At 35.4% G+C, this 20,362-nt stretch overlaps 1 protein-coding gene and 1 pseudogene across 2 annotated transcripts in view; both read left to right on the plus strand.

Moving 5' to 3' along the window:
* LOC125676838 (uncharacterized) overlaps positions 1-10,082 on the plus strand; it is a 68,260-nt gene extending 58,178 nt beyond the window's left edge. For both annotated transcript variants that reach the window (XM_048914680.2, XM_048914681.2), the window contains 2 exons: positions 6,826-7,086; positions 9,649-10,082. In XM_048914680.2, coding sequence (XP_048770637.2) covers positions 6,826-7,086; positions 9,649-9,839 — 452 coding nt within the window. In that variant the 3' untranslated portion in view covers positions 9,840-10,082. The remainder of the gene's footprint in view (positions 1-6,825; positions 7,087-9,648) is intronic.
* Positions 10,083-16,828: 6,746 nt separating this feature from the next.
* On the plus strand, positions 16,829-18,308 carry LOC125676526 (uncharacterized; annotated as a pseudogene).
* Positions 18,309-20,362: the final 2,054 nt, after the last annotated feature.

Genomic DNA, 20,362 nt, shown 5'->3' on the forward strand with positions numbered 1-20,362 from the left:
TGCCGATGGACGACAATATGTGCAGTGAGGGTCGGTACATATTGTCGCCGACGACAATATGTACAAAACGACAATATGTACCGTCACAACCCCTCTGTCTTTGAGAAAGTTTGTCATACTGAGCTCTGTAGACCATGGAAATATTTCAGATATATAAAAGTGTGCGTTCCGTTGTTAAATAACGCCTTCAAATATTTCGTCATCCACTCCAGCGTCTGTGGATACGGTTGCCGTATCGGGAAGAGGTACTCTGTCATCGGACACAGTAGAAGGTGTTGTTGGGGTGTGGGTACCATGGGGCTGTTTATATGACTTGTGTTGTTGTGTATTGGATGAGACATGGACCCCCTCTTTGGTAGCATTAATTATTTGAGATGTCTTGTAAACGTTTGTGGTTTTGAATGTTTCTGTTTTGACACTCCATACGCATATATAGTTGCTGCATTAGTTTGGTAACCACTAATACCAAGATGGGATATGACCACGGATGGTTTTGGTACTGGGGAATATGTACCGACTTTTTTGTAGATTGACATTCAGACGTGTCAACGTCATTAAACCGAGACTGACTTTTACAGGTAGACTTTGTTCTAGATAAAGCTCGAGAAACACACGAAGGGGTGATATATTTTCTGCTGTTGATATTATTAATTTGTTTCTGAACACAGTTTTGTGAAAGGTGTGACGGGTCGAAAGGAGATGCTTACTCCTCCTAGGCACCTGATCCCACCTCTGGTGTGTTCAGGGGTCCGTGTTTGCTTAACTCTCTATTTTGCATAGCTTACAGGATTTATTATATTGATCAACATTTCGCAAATTCTATGGTCGTTATGATAATCTAGTTTGCCCATGCAACCTATCATTGCGTCAAAAACTATATGACGGGTTTCATACCGATTGTTAATCATGTCCAATACACGATCTAGATAGGATATCGATGATGTAGGCAAACCAAACATGATATCGTATCAATATCGATACGACCAGTCTAATAATCACATACCTTTACTGACAATATCGTGTCAATATCTAATCATGATCGGTTTCGTAGTTTTGTAATGCCTGTATAAAGACTAATACAAGATTAATTTCTCTTCCTGTCGATAACGTGTCGATATCAAATCAAGATCGTTTTTGTAATTTTTGTATGAAGACTAAACTAGGATTGATTTCTCCTCCTGTCGATATCGACGATTTCGTATCGATATCGATTCACGATCGCTTAAAAAGTTGCGTTAAAACTGGACTAGACATGATTTCTTTTTTTGTCGATATCGACGATATTGAATCATGGTCGTTTCTCAAATGATTGTGTGAGGAGTAAAACAGGTTAAATTTCTCCTCCTGTAATGTCATGTTGATATCGAATCAATATCGAGTCACGATCGTTTTGCTTAACATAGTGTTACAACTGCAGTAGAAATTATTTCTATTTCTGTCCATATCATCGATATCGTGTCGATATCAAATCATGATGGTCTTTGTAATGGTTGCCTGAGTACTGAATTATAATTGATTTCTCTGTTTTACCTAATGTTAGAACTGAAATAGGATTTTCTCTTCCTGTCGATATTGTGTCGATATCAATGCTCGATCGTTATCTTTAACGTCTTGTTAAAAACACTATCGCTTTGCGTAACATAGTTTTAGAACTGAAATGGAATTGAATCCTCTTCCAGTTGATATCGTCGATATTGAATCACAATCCTTATGTTTAACGTACTGTTAGAAATGAAATACAATGTACGATTTAATTATCTTCCTGTCGATATCGGCGATATCGTGTCCATATCGAATCACTATCGTTTCCTTAATGTAGTATTAGAACTGAAATGGATTCGATTGAACCTTCTGACGATATCGAATCACGATCGTTTTACTTAACAGGGTGTTAGAACTGAAAAAGAATTGAATTCTCTTCATGTCGATATCGTTGATATTGTGTCGATATCGATTCATGATCGTTATTGAAATGGTTGCATGAGAATTAAAATAGGATTGATTTCTCGAGCTCTTTCTGTCGATATCGACGATATATGATAATATTACTACAGTAACTTGATCCGAAGAGTCGGATCACGTCGAGTTAACAGGCGCGGGTCATCAGATCACACGAGACACGAGCCGTAGAGTTTGATATGGTGATTCACGCATGTCAACGAGATGTGATCCCAATCCTTGAATCAAGTTACTGTAGTTATGATAGATTTATTATGTACCCCTTATACATTTCAAAATCTACATTTATAAGAAAATAAATGTAATCCAAATTATCAAAAACACAGACATACAGTGAAACTATATTTGGTGTATGCAGTATTGTTTGTAAAGCGGTGATATCGACATCGTAGGCAGACATTATACTATGCATACTAAGCCTAGTAATTCAAACACGTTTGAAATAGAAATTGTCTATATCGATTCGATATCGTTGTTAGAATGTCATACACAACCATTACAAAAACGTTCATGATTCGACATCGACACGATATCCTCGATATATACAATATCGACACCGTAAGCAGACATTATGATACGTATACTAGGACTATTAATTCAAACACGTTTAGAATAAGTTGTCGATATCGATACAATATCATTGTGAGAATGTGGACATCAACAATATCAACATCGTTGGCAGACATTCCGCTGTGTGTACTAAGCCTATTAATTCACATAACACATAATATAGAATAGAAAGCGTCAATATCGATACGATATCGTTATAAGAATGACGATATCGACATCATAGACTGACATTACGCTGTGTATACTAAGACTATTAATTCAAACACATTAACAATAGAAATTGTCGATATCGATATCGTTGTGTTAATGTCGATATCGACATTGTAACCAGGCCCGACGATATCGACTCAATATCGATTTGATATTGTCGATATCGACGATATCGAAATCGAATTAGATCTTGGGCATGTATGCTTAGCACACTGATTTTGCCCACGGATTACTCCATTCATATGTTCATGATATAGGTTCATGGAGGGTTTGCCCTATTGACAGAGGATGCTTACTCCTCCTTTGCACTTGATCCAACCTCTGGTATATCCATTGATCCGTGTTTGTCCAATATTTATTTTGTTTTCTTAGAGGAGTTATGAGATTAACTACTGTTCGTTATTCTTCACCTTTCATTCAGTACAGTAAAAGAATATTGTTTATTTTCTACATGATGCTAGATGGTTTCCATAATTACTAGTATATAAGGTGCGGTTGCTCATTATTTTTAGCTATGTTATCATTACATAGTAAATAATCTTGTATTCAGAGCAGAAGGAGTCATGACCCGTCACAAATGTCCAAGGAAATGAGAAAGCTGACAAAGGATCAATTCAGAGTAACAAAAGAAAAAAAATACTTGTGTTAATCCGGATCCGATTCTAACCTCTCATTAAAATCTCAACAATAGCTATTCTATAAATTGTTACCTAAAGCTGAGCAAATGTAATGTTTTTGAACGCCTTTGATATTTTGTCATAAACGTAAATATTTCATTGACTGCTTACAATGGTGTACGAACATGATGCATATATTGTTTGCGTATAGTGAGTTCTCTATTTTATTTCATATTTTTATAATGGTATATATCCGATGGTATATATCCGAAATTAATTACAATTGTGTAACTCCCTACTTGGTATATATTTATCTTACGAGGTATTTATTTGTAATAACAAACAAAAAATACATATTTCCCCAGCAATGAGATGCATCCAATCTTTAGTTCTTAACTAACCACAGAAATCTTTGCCAGAAACGTTCAGGACAGAGAAACACAATATTTTTAAGGTGGGTTGTTTTTTGTTTTTTTGTTGTTTTTTTAATTTTTTTTTCGTCGAGTGTGTGCATCCGTCGAGCTTCTATAAGCACAAGTAGCACCAGTATAAAATTAAACCAGTCCCCTTAATTCTTTGTCACTTTTTCGTGAATTTTCAACCCGAGGTAGAGGTGTCCCTAAAAATACGGATGTTTCTAAGATTAGGGTCGTATATGGACTCTTATTATTAACTGCCATGGTATTGCTACCTGTTCCGTACCACACAGACCACACAGACTCCGATTGGTTTCCTGTTTCTTAAGGGGTTTGTAATGGAGGAATACTTTCAACATTTCTATATTTGGTGTTTTCCAAATGACGTGCTTGAGGACATTCAAAATATGTGGCCCAATCAGGGTATTTACAACAATGTTAGTTCTGATCCTTCTCTACCGGACATTTCCGGTTTTTTGCGTTATATCCTTTTGTTATCCAGAAGATTACTACAGCATTTGTCTATTCAAGAAATGAAGATTTAAACTGAACGTAGATAAATGTAATCCTGGGAGTATTTATCTTTTTTTCTATTAGGTGCTAGAATGCCTACAAGCATTATTCCTCATTATGACGGACCCAGGTTGCATATTCTTAACTTTCATTTCCTATAGAAGCATGGTACATGCACAACGGACATTTGCGTCATCGAAACATGTGTAACAATAGTAAACTGCACAGTTTGTATGTTTAATTCTAGTGAGCTACACATCAACTGTTTACTCCTCCAGTCAGCAACCTTGTTCTCATCTTCTGTAATTAATGTACAGACTTTGTCACCTTTTCTACTATTTTGTTTTCTTTGCTCATGTCTTATCATAATATGTATTTACATATTCATTTGTGCAATGTTCTAATAATATAAGTTATTTTCTTCATTATGCAATCTCCTATGGTAGGAACTGAATAAAGAATGAATGAATTTTGGCCTTGGGACCCTTCAAATCAGGCCTGCCTGTAAGAGTTTTGGATTTCTTAATATCTTAATAGGTTACGGTTCCGACATCCTGCTGCATATATAGTAAAAATGTCACAAATATTTTGAGCACATTTCAATCACTTCTTAATGAGCAGTTGCTATCCGAGATGTATGGTGAAATTCAGTTATTGACGATGATTTCTGTTTAGTGCAGACATTTGCAGTCTTTGTTTTTGGATTTAAAAACTGTGGAATGTTCCATATGATTTATCGGACTTGAACTTGTCTATGTTTCTAAAAACATAAAACTATTTAGGAATTTTTTTTTCAATCCAAACTTCTTCATACTGAGAAAATAGCCAATGGGAAAGTCGACAAGCTTACTTTGCTCTCAAAATACGAGGGCATCTTAACTCGGATACTGTACTGCGGTTATACAACAAAAGAATTGTTCTCCCTTCCCCCTATTATGATTTCATATGAATTAGACAAATAAAACTCAATTTTGTAAGCCGGTTTTGCGACTTAGACACAACCATTACCGAGAAGATATTTCCATACTGACTATAAACTGTTACGTTTATACATAAAACTATATATCCACACCGTATTGAATGTTTTCTGTGTATCCAAGAAAGCAACATAAACATGACATGATATTTTGTTGAAACCCCTTTCGTTGAATGTTTGGGAATTCTATAATTGCAATAATTTGATACTATAATCTGCGTAGTAGGAATTTCTCAAAAATCTTTAAAAGGCATGGAAGTAGAGTTATCGGTCTATAACTATCAGGTGATTTCGGGCATTTTGAGTGAAAGATGTCTTCGTTTAAGTATGGCAAAACGTTTTGTCGCAAAACCATCCCCCCTCAATATGTTTTATTTATTACCCCGATAAATGCAGTATCATTTTATATTTTAGAAAAGCATATATCCCCTGCTTTCAAAGTATATGAAAATTATATCCATTGTTATTGCAATGTCAATATATTTTACTGTGTGGCAGTTGAGTCGAGCGAAGAACGATATCTCGCAGCAGGACATTTCATCTGCCTATTCATTCGATGCGGGAAATGTAACGCAATCGATATAAACAGTGCATTGTGACATCATATTATCAAAATAACTTGAAATTTATAGTGTGCGACATTTTACCTTATCAAAAATTGGTTTTCATGAGAATCCACGCAGTGTATTGAAGAAATGGATAATCCATTAAGTTATTCCTGCCTTCTAAAACCCAATAGTGGGTGGAATTGAACCAATCATCATGGAGAAAAAGACAATCGATGATACTATTGTTATCAATATTGACGCTCAAAAGGCATACATACGTTAATACAAAAAATCCTTATGGTACGGTTAAGGCCTATTCAACAAATACATTATGGAATAAAACATAAATGTATATCACCTTACATTGTGCATTTTAGATCGTGGTGTCTTTCAGCAATAATTACTTAATACATACATGACCTTATGACCATGACGTGGTGACACGTAAAATGTCCAGCCGATCTGTTTTTGCATTCATTAGGAATCAAAATATTCAGTCTCCAATCTTTAAGAAACATTTTGGGATTGAATCCAGTAATCAACAGCTCAAAGGGTAAAGATCATATATCTAGGAGGAGGGAATTCGTTTATTTCTTGGTCTCTGTATATTTGCATTTCTATGAAACCGTAAGACATAATCAGGCTCCTTTCAGCGTTGTGATATCATTTGCCCAGAAAATCTGCTTAAAACTTTATTCTTGACGGAATACCTGTATACAAAAGCAGTGAAATTTAAACTGCATTAAATGAAACACATCAATGTTCGCTACATGTCTTTTCACTTTTCCATCACAACTATTTCGATAGAATGAACTGAAATATCGTAAATTAAACGTTGTGTGTAAATGGATTTACATAAGACACCGTGAAAAAAGGCGAATCTAAATATCTCGCACTATTTAGCAAACATTTTGATTTAACATTAAACATCAAGAACAAATGTTTAAGTAATTGACTCAGGCTCTTCAATTTCGATCTCAATGTCCATTAACTTATATTTTTATCAATGAATACAGGTGACAATACGAGCAAAGGGGCATTGGACAGTGAATGCAGATCTTCCTCTCAACATTGGAAACGAATTTACATTAAATGTCTTTCAAATCTCCCAAAGCGAGCATTTTCAAACTTCGCTGAGAGATATATTACAAACATTGAACCAATTTGGATGGCAGATGAAGATCTCATACAAGAGGGATCCCTCTGTATTTCCGTTTGTTTCAATCTGTCTCGTCTTCAGGATGAGATTGCAGCTGTCATTCAAGTTACACCAAAGGGTAAATTATCCTTATGGTTACTGTTTATTACACATTATTCCATTTTAAAGAGCATTAAATACTTTATTATATGATTGAATGATAACGAACTTTCAAAACTGAAACATCCAACAAATCAGAGAAAAAATGATATGTTACATATTTTGTATGTTCATCTCCACCTGCATTCGTGTTGAATATGAAATGTGAAGATAATGAACAATGATCAATCTCATAACTCCCACAAGCAATACAAAATAGTTTGACAAACACGGACCCCTGGATATACCAGAGGTGTGATCAGGTGTATCGGAGGAGCACGCATTGTCCCCTGTCGACCGGTCACACCCGTCGTGAGTCCTATTTCTCGATCAGGTAAACATAGTAATCCGCTGTCAAGATCAACGTACAAAGAACGGCTTCACATTGGTATCAAGCACGTCGGACAGCTTTAGACCATATTCCACATTTTACTGACAAACGAGATTGTTATAACAATCATGGAATTTGCGAAATATTGATTTTAAAAGAGACTGTTGAAAACCCTGTAACATCAACTTATTTGTCAGTAGCCTGCCTCGATTTTGCAGAAGAACCTCTTGCATATAGAATCAGTTGAGACACATAAACATCATATGCAGATAAGAATGAATCAATGCTGAATGAATAAGGTAAAAACGACGATGGAGAAGCTGAAATAATTCCGTTTTAAGTTTAAGTGAATTTGAATCGTTAGTTTGCCATTAACATTTATGTTCAATAGAATATCCATGTACGAGGCAGGTGTGGAAGACTCTGTGGTATCTTTTAGTTTGAGTTCACTGGGACATATCGAATCGATATATGAAGGAAAACATTTGTTGTTGATAGATAAAACTTCGTCGATATATCTAAATGTCGATACGATTAAGTTTATTCATTGTTTGATTGTTTCTTTTTTTCTGTTTATACCAGCGCATACCTAAGGTATAATGTCCTTTATCGTCATTAGTGCGAAGTGCATGGTCGGGTTTCTCTAGAAGTTGATAGGAAACCCCAAACCCTTCTCCGAAAATCATCCGTCTTTGTTTTGGGGTTTTTTCTTCAGAAATTGTCATGAGAATAAAACTGACACACCAATAAAAGTATGTTTAATCAAAGACAACACATTCTTTAACGACAAAGTCTGGGCAGCACCAGCAGTTTTCAAAATCTGATCAAGTTTAACATAACCCGAGTCGCTGAGTATTAAAAAAATCCTGGGACAAACACGCTTACGATCCTGAATAGAATTTTAAAAAAGAACTGGACTTTGAACTTTGAATATCAGGATTATGGGAACAAAACGAAGCTACGGGTTTCCTATCATTTCTAATTGCTGTACAATCATATGGTTGTGCTTTATCAAATTAAGCTATTTTCTCTTAAGATTAAATATTGACTTATCAGATTACTTTTGATATATAATAAGTACAAGTTGTATGATTGGTTTATTGTATCTTGCTTAACGTCTCACTCGAGAATTTTTCACTCATATGGAGACGTCACCAAGACCGGTGAAGGGCTTCAAATTTAGGCCTATGCTCGGTACTTACAGCCATTGGGCAGTGAGGGTTCTTTAGCATGCCACACCTACTGTGACACGGGTCATCTGTTTTTAAGGTCATCCCCGAGGACCCGTGACATTCACACCTGATGCCGAGCGTTTGGCGATGGAACTGTCACTACCTGTTTTAACGACGCAGCCGGGATTCGAACCTCGGTCTTCCGCATGCGGGGCGAACGCCCTAACCTCTCGCGGTAGTACAAGTAGAAATCGATCATACACCAAATGAACTTTCAAGGTGTCCTGAACTTGTACCAGGCGTAGAACCACCACGAGGTGGAGACTGGGGACTTGAGGAAAGGGAAGACTGAAACTCTGAATTATTCTTTTCAGAGTCAACGTATTTCACAAAACAACTTTTTTGAGATGTAGCCAAAGATATCTGACGTCCTAAAAAATTATCTCATTCTTATATTATAAATGTGTTCTCATATCTTGATGAAAACACTACATAAAACGCTTCTATTAGTTTGAGTTAACAGAGAGCTTTTAAATATTCACAAATTTTCTTAAGCCTTAACCAATTATCAAATGAATAACCTTTGTGCGCTCTGGGAAAGCTTTAAATCCTAGATGTCATCCTCGTCTGAAGTCCCAGAGCTAAGTACACCTCAGTCGCTTTACCAATTAATACTTTTCAACAATATTGACCAAACACTTCGATATCATTTTTCTATTTCCTGCATCTTTGTCAAATTGAAAATAAACATTTATGTGCTGCTTTTTTTTGAAATGTTGAGACTAATGTTTTATGCTGAAATCCCGTCCCAAATACATGTAATACAATACCCTATGTTATTCTCTAGAGTGCTGCTTACGACAAAAACTACAGTCTATTTATGCTAAAACAAACTTCTAGATAGTTCCATTGTACAAATACTAAACAGTAATAATTTCTTCGTTCCAAAATACAGCACCATTCAAAACTAGAGGCTTATCTAGGTCACATATGTCATTATCTATAACATAGGATGATTTCTGATTTTGAAATATTTCAGGTTGTACGAACATGCTTGTTGTGATCCAGAACTGTAGAGAAGGAATGTCACCAAGACCAATGCTGAGGAGTAATCCGAATGATATCTTTAAAGACTTTACAAACATCCTGTATGACGATGGAGAGTGTTACGATTGTCATATCAATTCTCTGGCTAGAGAAAAAGTTCAGGCTTTCATCGACAATAACTAGAACATATGTTGATGCGTATATGTATCTCTTTGTTTGATGCCAATATATCGTTTACATTATATACCTTTTGAAGACCTGTCTGTTTTCTGTATAGAGAGTATGAATTAATAGAAAACAAGAGCACCGTTAAGAGGAATATCGGGATGGATTAGTCTAAATGTGCTATGAATCTTAAGAATACATATCCTTCACAAACTCTTTCTCTTTCTTTCTCAGATGACAGTAAGGTTGTTTTTTTGTATCACAGAATAAATGTTTTTTACATGTATTTGTACAAGTAATATTTTTTACAAAATATTATTGGACGTAAATGGAATGTCGGGAGGGGGGGGGGGGGGGGGGGGGCAAATATTGGGTTTTCATTGAAAAATCGTAGAAAACTGGACAAATTAATTGATATGAAAGGTGATGGTAACGAACGTTGATCAATCTCAAACCTCCTATTGGATTTTTGCGAGAAGGGCTGACTTTCACAATCAACGGCTGGCTTGGACATTTAAACCTGCGTGCGGTATAGAAGCACGGTATCGTTAAATATATCTAATATCGACTTGCTGGCATTTATAGAGGGAACTTCTACTGCCTCGCTCTTGAGCTAGCTATTTTTATGGTGATTTTTCTTGATCACACAAAAGCAAAGTCGAGCGTGTTCAAACCGCTGCACTTTACAGAATCGTGGCAGGGTAGTGACTGATGTTTAGTGGGAGGCCTGCTTCTGATAGCGTATCTCTGGGACTCTGTGTCCATGTACGGACGGGGTTTCGTCCCGGAAAGACGGCGGTTAACGTCGTGAACGGTGGATGCCTTTGCCGAAGAGGTGCCAACAATCAGAGAAGACCCACGCTAAGCTTCGGAACGAAGCTTCCCTGAGCGTAGGAAGTGTAGCGAACAGCATGTAGGGAATTTCTACTGCTTCGCTAGAGAGCTACATGTAGTGTTTCTACTGATGTGGTAGTATTTCTCTAAGCAACGGTGAACGTGTTCAGATCACTGTATGTTACAATTTTATTATAGTACGACTGTTAGGTTTTAAACTACATGAACTTCTTTCATTTATCTGACAATTATTAAAAATAAAAACAATTTATTTCATTTTTGCATACATACATACATTGTAGATGTAAAATCTTAACTCGTACAGATACATTGATTCATGTTCAAACTTTACAAAAAGTCATCGCAACATCATAAATCGAATGTACATGTAAGTTTATTATGCAGGAGGTTTACGTTTTCTTTTATCATAAAATGTGAAGTTGTTATACAGGTTTATTCAATCAAACACACATATACAACACAGTGTGTGCTAAGCGTACCGACATTTTGGAATTACATGTGCATCTGCACTAATGCAGATCTGTAGCTCTCTTGGAAAATATTTGGTCATACCAGAGAGCTACAGATCCACCCCTTATAAAAAAAACTTCGATTTACGGCGCAGGTCGCTCTGTTCTGGCATCATAATATCAAAAACTTCCTAGCATATTTTCCTAGTATATTTTTGTCCAAACATTTATCAAATTCCCATGTGAACCGAAAAGTCGCAACTTCAAATGATTTCGTTTTAAAAATAGCCATGTTACGTAGCAATCAATTCGAACCCCGTTGGTTTATCTATCTATCTATCTATCTATCTATCTATCTATCTATCTATCTATCTATCTATCTATATATATATATATATATATATATATATATATTCATTCTATCCAGTATGAAGTACGTATTCGGTTTTCATTTATAATAAACACGAATATTGGATGTAAATATTGAAAAGTAATCCTAGTACGTTATGAAAGCCATCAGTCTGGTCCCCGTCCCTGATGGATTTTTTCAATACTGACATATAAAAACATAACTTAGCGGGGATGGAACTGGAATTATTTCATCTAAAATATCTAACTAACAAGAGGCCCACGGCATAGCATTAAAGAAGATCTATGCTATCAATAACATTTTAAAAGACATTCAAAAATGGTTTTCATGTACACATAAACATTATATATACCAAGTTGGCCTCGCCCTGGAGTCAATACGTTTACTCAGGAGATCATTTTCAATTTACAATTTCGGTAGAGGCCTAAATCTTTATTACAGATGTGAGGTTGTAGGGAATATGCTTTAACATTGATCAATTTTTGCTTCAGGGGTGCAGAATTGATTGATTGATTCATTGAATATTGTTTAACGTCCCTCGAGAGAGGACGTCACCATTACTGGTGAAGGGCTGCGAAATTTAGGCCTATGCTCAGCGCTTATGGCTTTTGAGCAAGGACGAATATTTCCCATACCACACCTGCTGTGACATGGGGCTTCGGTTTTTGCGGTCTCATCCGAAGGACCGCCCTATTTAATCGCCTTCTACGACCGGGATCCCCATGGGAGCGGGGTACAGGAGGAATATATGGGAATATTAGGTCATATAGACTTTACTGTTACAGAAATGGTACGAGTATGGAAATGAACCGGAACAACTCGATACTCTTTGGACAACTAATACTTCAGTACATTGCATCGGTTCATCACTTATTCATGTATGTACAGATATGTCATGAAAAGGTTTCCGTATATTAAGCTTGTGTCAAAGTCAGCCGTTGACTGTAAAAGTCAGCCCTTCTCGCGAAAGTCCACTAGCAATACATAACAGAGAGTTAAACAGGCACGGACCCCTGTATATACCAGAAGTGGGATCAGATACCTGAGTAAGCACCCCCTGTCGACCGGTCTCACCCACCGTTGACCCTATATATTGATCAGGTAAACGGAGTTACCAGTAGTCAAAATCAGTATGCCAAAAATGGCCTAACAATCGGTATGAACCACGTCAGATAGCATTTGGCCAAGTGATACGTTGTATTGGCAAATTATATCATTATAACGACCATAGAATTTGCTAAATGTCGACATTAAACGAGACTGTTGAAACCTTGAACCATGAATTTGCTTGTCAGTACCCCCTGTCGATTTAAAAACTAATCACACGCAGAATAGGCTCCTGTGTATCAAATCAATTGAGATATATCAAACCATATGCAGGTGATAATGGGATATTACTGCAAACATATGGCTTACAAAAAAGGTGACAATGAAGAGGCTGAAAGCATCCCATTTGCAATACAGTTGCGTTGTTAGTGTGCCGTTGATATCTATTTTCAATAAAGTATCTACATATAAAGCAGAAATTAATGACTCTGTGGTGTCTTTAATTTCGAGTTTACAGAGATATATCGATTCGACATATGAATGAAAATTATTATTGTTAATAAATAAAACGTCGACGATATATCTAAATGTCGAATTGAAGGCCACAGTAAAACATTGTTTGTCTTCTCACGTAGAAGTTTCTGAATAAATCCCGCTTCATAAAAATATAGACACAGGTCAGCTAACAAATGAGAACAATCCATGGCCTTGGAAAATTCCCCCGACTCTTGGAAGACGTGATCACCAAAGACTACGAATATATTGTCAATGAGGAACTTCAGCATACATGTATTTTGTTTTATTTCAACTTCAGAGGGGAATCGGAGTGGTGTTTAACAAAGTAATTCTTGGATGACCGATCACTAGATATGGATATTTCCGTTTTCCAATTTTGTTAAAGAAACATCTGTCTATGATGTCAAAATATCTAGAGTTTAATTATTCGTGAGGAATGGTCGTGTAAAATGTTAAAAAGTCAAACATTTTGATGTTGATTTGAGAAAAGTTTTGCAATTTCAAATTCTTTAAAACTAAAATTACTAATTTACAGATTTGGATTTGTACAATTAATATTTTTTTTTAAAACTTGATATTGGAAACATGGAAAGGACAAGGGACGTTATTGGCCAAATATGGCCGCGCTTCAAAAACTAACAATATTTTACAGGTAGAAAAGCGACAATTTTCTCGTTTCATTCATATATAACATGTGCCATTTCTTTTTTGTTGAATATGCGAAAACAGCATTCAAATATTGCATTGTTAACTCTGACGCCGTCTTCAGACGATCGATTTTTCGGTACGTCATCAACGTTGGGGGATATTCATTCCTCTGAATCTCATGAAATATCTTTCTAAAAGTTATATATATATATATATATATATATATATATATATATATACAATAAAAACTGACACGAATGCACTTACATTAACGCCAATCATCATGGGCGAGATTACATCAGCTTACGTATCAATTTATTTCAAGTTTTGATTGAATGGCATCATAATGTCATTAACCTACAGATTCAATGTACATGAAAAAGATGCGATTTATATGTAAAATATAATTGTTGTTTAATGATACGTTGGTGTTTTCGGTACACATATATCCGTATGTAGACTTCCCTGCAGACGTCCACATCTTTTTATGAAACGCCCAAATTCTCGACATCCTGTATATAAACACCTGTGTTATTCCTACCACTCGTCGATACATTGTTTCATGGCACGTGCAGCACAATTTCACCAAATAAAAGAAGGGTCATGAACAACGACAATCACATGCCAGTAATTTCAAATTGATAAATAGCAGTTCATAGAAATGTGTACCATAAGCAATGGTTTAATTTTAACATAAGGTTTTCAGTGTAATATGAATAGGTGATTAAGGTCAGCTATATACATGTACATGTTTACATTGGAAATGAATTTCATTATGTATTCATCTGTGAAGCAATGTGAGCAAAGAATCAAATTTTTATCACCTAAACAAATAAAAATTAAAAATATCTTTCCTTTTAAACAAACCTTTAGAAAACTTTCATTAAGAAAATAATAAAATAAAATGTGGTCCCCTACCTAGAATGCCCATACTTCACATTCATAATAACACGTTTTTTCCCCCCTAAATTGATAAATACTTTATTACACGCATGTATTATTTACTAAATGTATATCAAACAGCTTTTTATCTTTATATTTTTGTATACCACTGCATAATGGTGATGAAATCCAATAAATTGAATTCAGTACATGTACCGTAGTCTTGAAATATCACAAAGTATAGAGTTGACAACGATTGAAATAAAAATGCAGACGTTTTCTCGTTTATTCAGTGACTCACAAACTTGCGCGTCTTTTGAATGAAAGTTGTAAAACAAACGTACTAGGTTTTGGTCAGTTATAATATAATACGGGGGTAAAATTCATCTCATCTCCACTAGCAATGGGTTTTGGGTCAACTGTGCCTTTGTGTACAAATAATCTTGGCTAGCGAAGATGGAAAAAAATGCCTAGATAGTCCGCTTGCATTAACATGTATTATGAAGGTGAAATCGAAGAATTATCCAGTAAATCCAATGATGTTGCAGTATATATAGCATGTATTTATTTTATTTTTGACTGAGAAAGAGATAGACAGCTAAGCACGTAACATCGTTTTAGAGGGGGGGGGGAGAGACTAATTCATTAGTCCTATAACCCGGACTAGCCGAAAAATTTGGGGGGGGGGGGGGGGGGGGGAGAGAGACTAATTCATTAGTCCTATAACCCGGACTAGCCGAAAAATTTAACATGTAAAGAAAGCAACATGGGAAATAAAAAAAAAATATATCAGAATGAAACGGGATGGATAATTAATCAGAAAGATATTGTCCTTTCAAGATTCTCTCTCTCTCTCTCTCTCTCTCTCTCTCTCTCTCTCTCTCTCTCTTTGGGCGTGTGTGTGTGGTGTGTGTTGCTTTCATTATCTTATGCATCTAAAGATTAAATTAAAGATTTTAATAATCGATAGCGTATATGGTTAAAAGCAAATAATCGTTAAGTTATTTCTGTTTATATTGATATTAGTCTTTTTTTTCATGAACTAGTTGTATTTGACACCGATGATTTACATCCTTAAATATTGATTACAAGCACGTAGAATCGGAGAGTGTGTAATTTAAAAGCTTGAAAGTTAAGGATTTAGCCTTGTAGCTTGTAGCGACCTACCGACACGAAGGACACAGTGTATCTCCGTGGATTTTCTCTACTATGTCGCACTTTGCATCACCGCAATATTTCCTTTCCAAGGAAAATACTATATAACACAGATTCATACTGGAAAACTGCCGATTTCCGCATTCAGTCTTTTTCAAAATTCATATTGTTTGCAGCCAACAACCGACACCATATTGATAATAAAAGAAGATTATTAATGGATAATCAAACATGCAAAATATAAATCTGGTTGTTGCATGCAAAAGTGTTTGTTTTTAATCAAGTTTATTCATATCTTATCAAAAATCAACAGATTCCGCTAAACGACCCAACTTTAGCGCACAATCATGACGTCATAATAAAATATTACGTCATTTTCATGTAAGTGGGATAATGATTACGTCCTAGATGAGTAAATAAAACAAGTAATTAAGCATGGTATGAAAGTTGAAAAAATAAAGAAATTCTCGGCGGTATATAGCCAAGAACGTCCCTTGTCCTTTCAGGTGCAAATCGCTAAAACTGGAAAAATGAATGGTTTGGTGAAATAAATTAATTATTTGCAACTAATATAACAAGTATTTTCATATACTTATAACATGTTGAAATTATACAAATTTTAATTGAAGTGAACATCGAATTTTGGAGTAAAATATTTATATCTTAGTGAAAAATCAGCGAGAACGCGAAAAATGATCTTTTGACCATTTTGTTAAATAATACAATTTATTTTCCTTACAAAATAAATCAGATTATTATAGCAATGAAAAACTCAATCGCACATGAACCCGATAATACTCTGGGAGAATTACTCTATGTTTGGGCATTGTGTCGTCATACTTTGACTTTCATTACGTCACGTTTAGTACAACGGTTGTAAACATACTTGACACATCAGTTGGGCGTGAACAAACGAACTAGAAGCATCAGAAAAATCTGGACCTTCAAGCAGTGTATCGGCCACAAGACCCGATGCAGAACAACAGATAGATGTTTTAATCAATCCAAAACACCCTGTTCCAAATGAAGGTACCAGTAGAGTTCCTTTAAGCGTGGAATCAAACAATTTAGAGCCATGTTTAGAAATGAAAAATGCAATTTTAAGCGTGGACGATGAATTAGGTGCGCACGTACCTCAAGCTACAAAACAGAAAATCTTTAAAGATGAATTTATTGAATTGTACAGTTTACTAGATAGGCATCTAGGCAACGATCAAGAAAAACAAAATTATCTTAAGTAATGGTCAGTTGTCTGTCAAACCAGTCAGTCAAAACAAAGTACTCGACATTCAAACATGGTTAGATGCATTTTTTTATTTTTATGAGCATATACTTAGTTGCTCATTCTGATCAATCCCAGTAAATGCTTAAATATATGGCAAATGTAAAAGCCGCAGCTAGTCAGTCAACGGGATTTGGTTGGGGGATATGACAGACAATTTCGTCTTAAGAAGGCAATAAATGTTTGTATTCCCTGGAACAAAATCGACGAAGAGTTATGGTTTTTGTACGTAAATTCTTCAAGTGTACCTAGACAACAGACATCCCGGCAAAAGGGATGTTTTGATTTCAATAACAAAGGTTTTGTATTCGTCCTTACTGTCAATATAGTCATATTTGTTTGAAGTGTTCTGGTGAGCACTCTGCTACAAAATGTCAAGTAACAAATCAAAATTCAAACAAATCTCTTGTGTCTAACCAGGACATGACCTCTTCTAGCCTTATTTGTCGCTCATGGAAAAAACCACAGTCAGCAAACTTTCAGAAACCCTGGAACAACACCAATTAATGTACATAATATGGAGTCTTACCTTTCTATTTATCATAAAACTTCAGACGCTTATGAATTAAGAGAAGACTTTACATATAAAATAAAACATTTAGGCTCTCGTTTTACATCAACATGTACCAATTTAATATCATCTCGGCAACATCCAGTGGAAGTTAAGCAAACAATAGACAAGGAAATCGCTTTAGGTCGGGTTGCAGGTTCTTTTTATTAAGTTCCCCTACAAATGTCATATCAAATGAAAAATCACATCTGGAACTTAGACGTCTAAATTACCACATCCTTTGGCAGGGCAAGGGTGGTCTAACTTGGGAAAAAAATTGTTTCCTCGCATTCAGTTAGTAAAGAGTTATGAACCATTGCATGAACTTTTAATAATTCACTGTGGGGGTAATGATATTGGTAATGTGCCTTTACTCATCTAACTTCGATTGAGGATGAAAGAAACATTTCAAAGGATTTGGTCTGAGCTTCCAAACACCCTCCTTGGTTGGTCTCACATTCTTCCAAGATTTTCATGGCGTTACAGTAAAAATGTTAAATCTCAAAACATTGCAGTCAAAAGAATTAACAGTTTTATGAGCAAATTGTTCGTTGTGAACAATGGTTTCTATATCAGCTATCCCGATATATCTTGGGATTCTAGCGAATTGTTTGTTAACGATGGAGTTCATCTATCTGAACTTGGCAATGACTTACTATTAATATACAATTTACAAAGTAAACTGCAACAATTCTGCTCTTTCAATGGCGAACGTAGGACCCGGTCAATGTAAGCGTCGCCCATCCTCCAATTGTATTGGCGGTGGTTGTTCTCACATTTGCTTGAACAACCATGTGGCGATATTTCGTGACGCTTTTGACTTTTATAGGTTTGATAGCATTACATACTGTGTATCTGTTCCCAGTACCAGTATAATGTTGTCTATCTATCTCAATCATAAAGCCAATAAGATAATGATAATGTCTTAATGTTCAATGCTATTCTGATATACTGTCATGATGTATAATGATATAATGCATATTTTATGCATAATGTATAATGTTGGAATGCATCATGTATGCATAATGAATATTATTATACCTCAGTATGAGAATTCTATGCAACATGTAATCTGATTGGTCTAGAAAGTCACGTGCCAGGGAAGACAAAATTTCATATCTCCCTCTCAAACATCATCTATCCCTATCACATTTACCCTTGGGCAGCTTCGTGCATTTTCCATAAATTTAACGTCAAAGTAGACAAAGTGTATTATGACGTCACAATAAGTCCGAGTTCTACTTTCATAGTTCGTAAGGCACAAAATATGCGGGTCTCTGATATACAGTTTTAAAATCGACTGATTTTGGTTGATATAAAAACATGCAAGTAAATCAGCATTAAAGGAGAATGGAAATACAAAAACTGGTTATCATATCACTGTGTTTCGCTGTTTGTACCTTCTATATATACGTTGACGGCGCGATGTTACTGTTAGGGCGATCTCAGCTACATACATGTACGATGTATAGATGAGTAAACACCAATCTCAAATACAATTATGTGGTCTTGCTTTGTTTCGGTATAATAAACAATTTATTGCATGAATGTTCGGGAGATATGAAGATTTATTCACCCAAGAAAAATCATATTCTCCTCGGGCGTTGCATTTTATGCATAATGTATAATGTTGGAATGCATCATGTATGCATAATGAATATTATTATACCTCAGTATGATAATTTCATGCAACTCGTAATCTGATTGGTCTAGACGGTCACGTGCCAGGGATGATAAAACTTCATATCTCCCTCTCAAACATCATATTTCCCTATCATATTTACCCCTTGGGCAGCCTCGTGCAATTTTCATAAATTTAACGTCAAGGTAGACAAAGTGTATTGTGACGTCACAATAAGTCCAAGTCATTCTATTTTCATAGTTCTTAAGGCAGAAAATATGCGGGTCTCTGATACACAGTTGAATCGCATGGTTTTAGTTGATACAAAAGCAAGCAAGTAAATTAGCATTTAAGGAGAATGGAAATACAAAAAAACTGGTTATCACATCACTGTATTTCGTTGTTTGTACCCTCTACTGTAATACGTTGACGGTGCAGTGTTACCGTTAGGACGATCTCCGCTACATACTATGTATAGATGAGCGGACTCCAATTTCACATGCACATTTGTAGTCTTTTTTGTTTCGGTATAATGATGGAATGAATGAAATCTTTGAGGGCTCTACATTGGGCAGTGGTTGAATTCGTTCCAAACAATGTTTTGACTATTAGCCCTCAAATGATAATATGCCGTGTATAAAATTTAGGGCTAGCCATTTATCATCCGGCAGACCTACGGTCTTGGCCTCGTTCGCCAACAACAAAATAAATCTTATTTAACGTGACATTTGCCTTCATTGTCTATAATAATTAATATCTGTAGTAATTCATTGCATCTCTTTGTGTTATGTTCATATTGTAATTATTTATTAGCACTTTGCTAAGTATTTCGTTGATTATTCGAGATAAAAGACATCACAGAGTCCTTCACATCTGCTTCAATCTTAGATGTTTTATTGAAAATGAATATTAATCAGGTGACCTAAAAAGTTTGAAACAAAGGTGATGATTTATATTTTTCCTCATTAATTACTTTCATTTAGGTTCCTTCTGGTTTCGATCAAAAAAAATAAATGGCCACAATGTACAAATGTATGTGAGCTTGATCATTTGTTCTTTATTGTTTTTTCACATATGAGCAAACTCCATTATATTTGATATACGGAATCAGATAATTCCTGACAGTCGTTAGTAAGTACACATTTACTGTGTACTGAATAAACATT

Source organism: Ostrea edulis, chromosome 3 (assembly GCF_947568905.1).
Source record: "Ostrea edulis chromosome 3, xbOstEdul1.1, whole genome shotgun sequence".
Classification (NCBI taxonomy): Eukaryota; Metazoa; Mollusca; class Bivalvia; order Ostreida; family Ostreidae; genus Ostrea; species Ostrea edulis.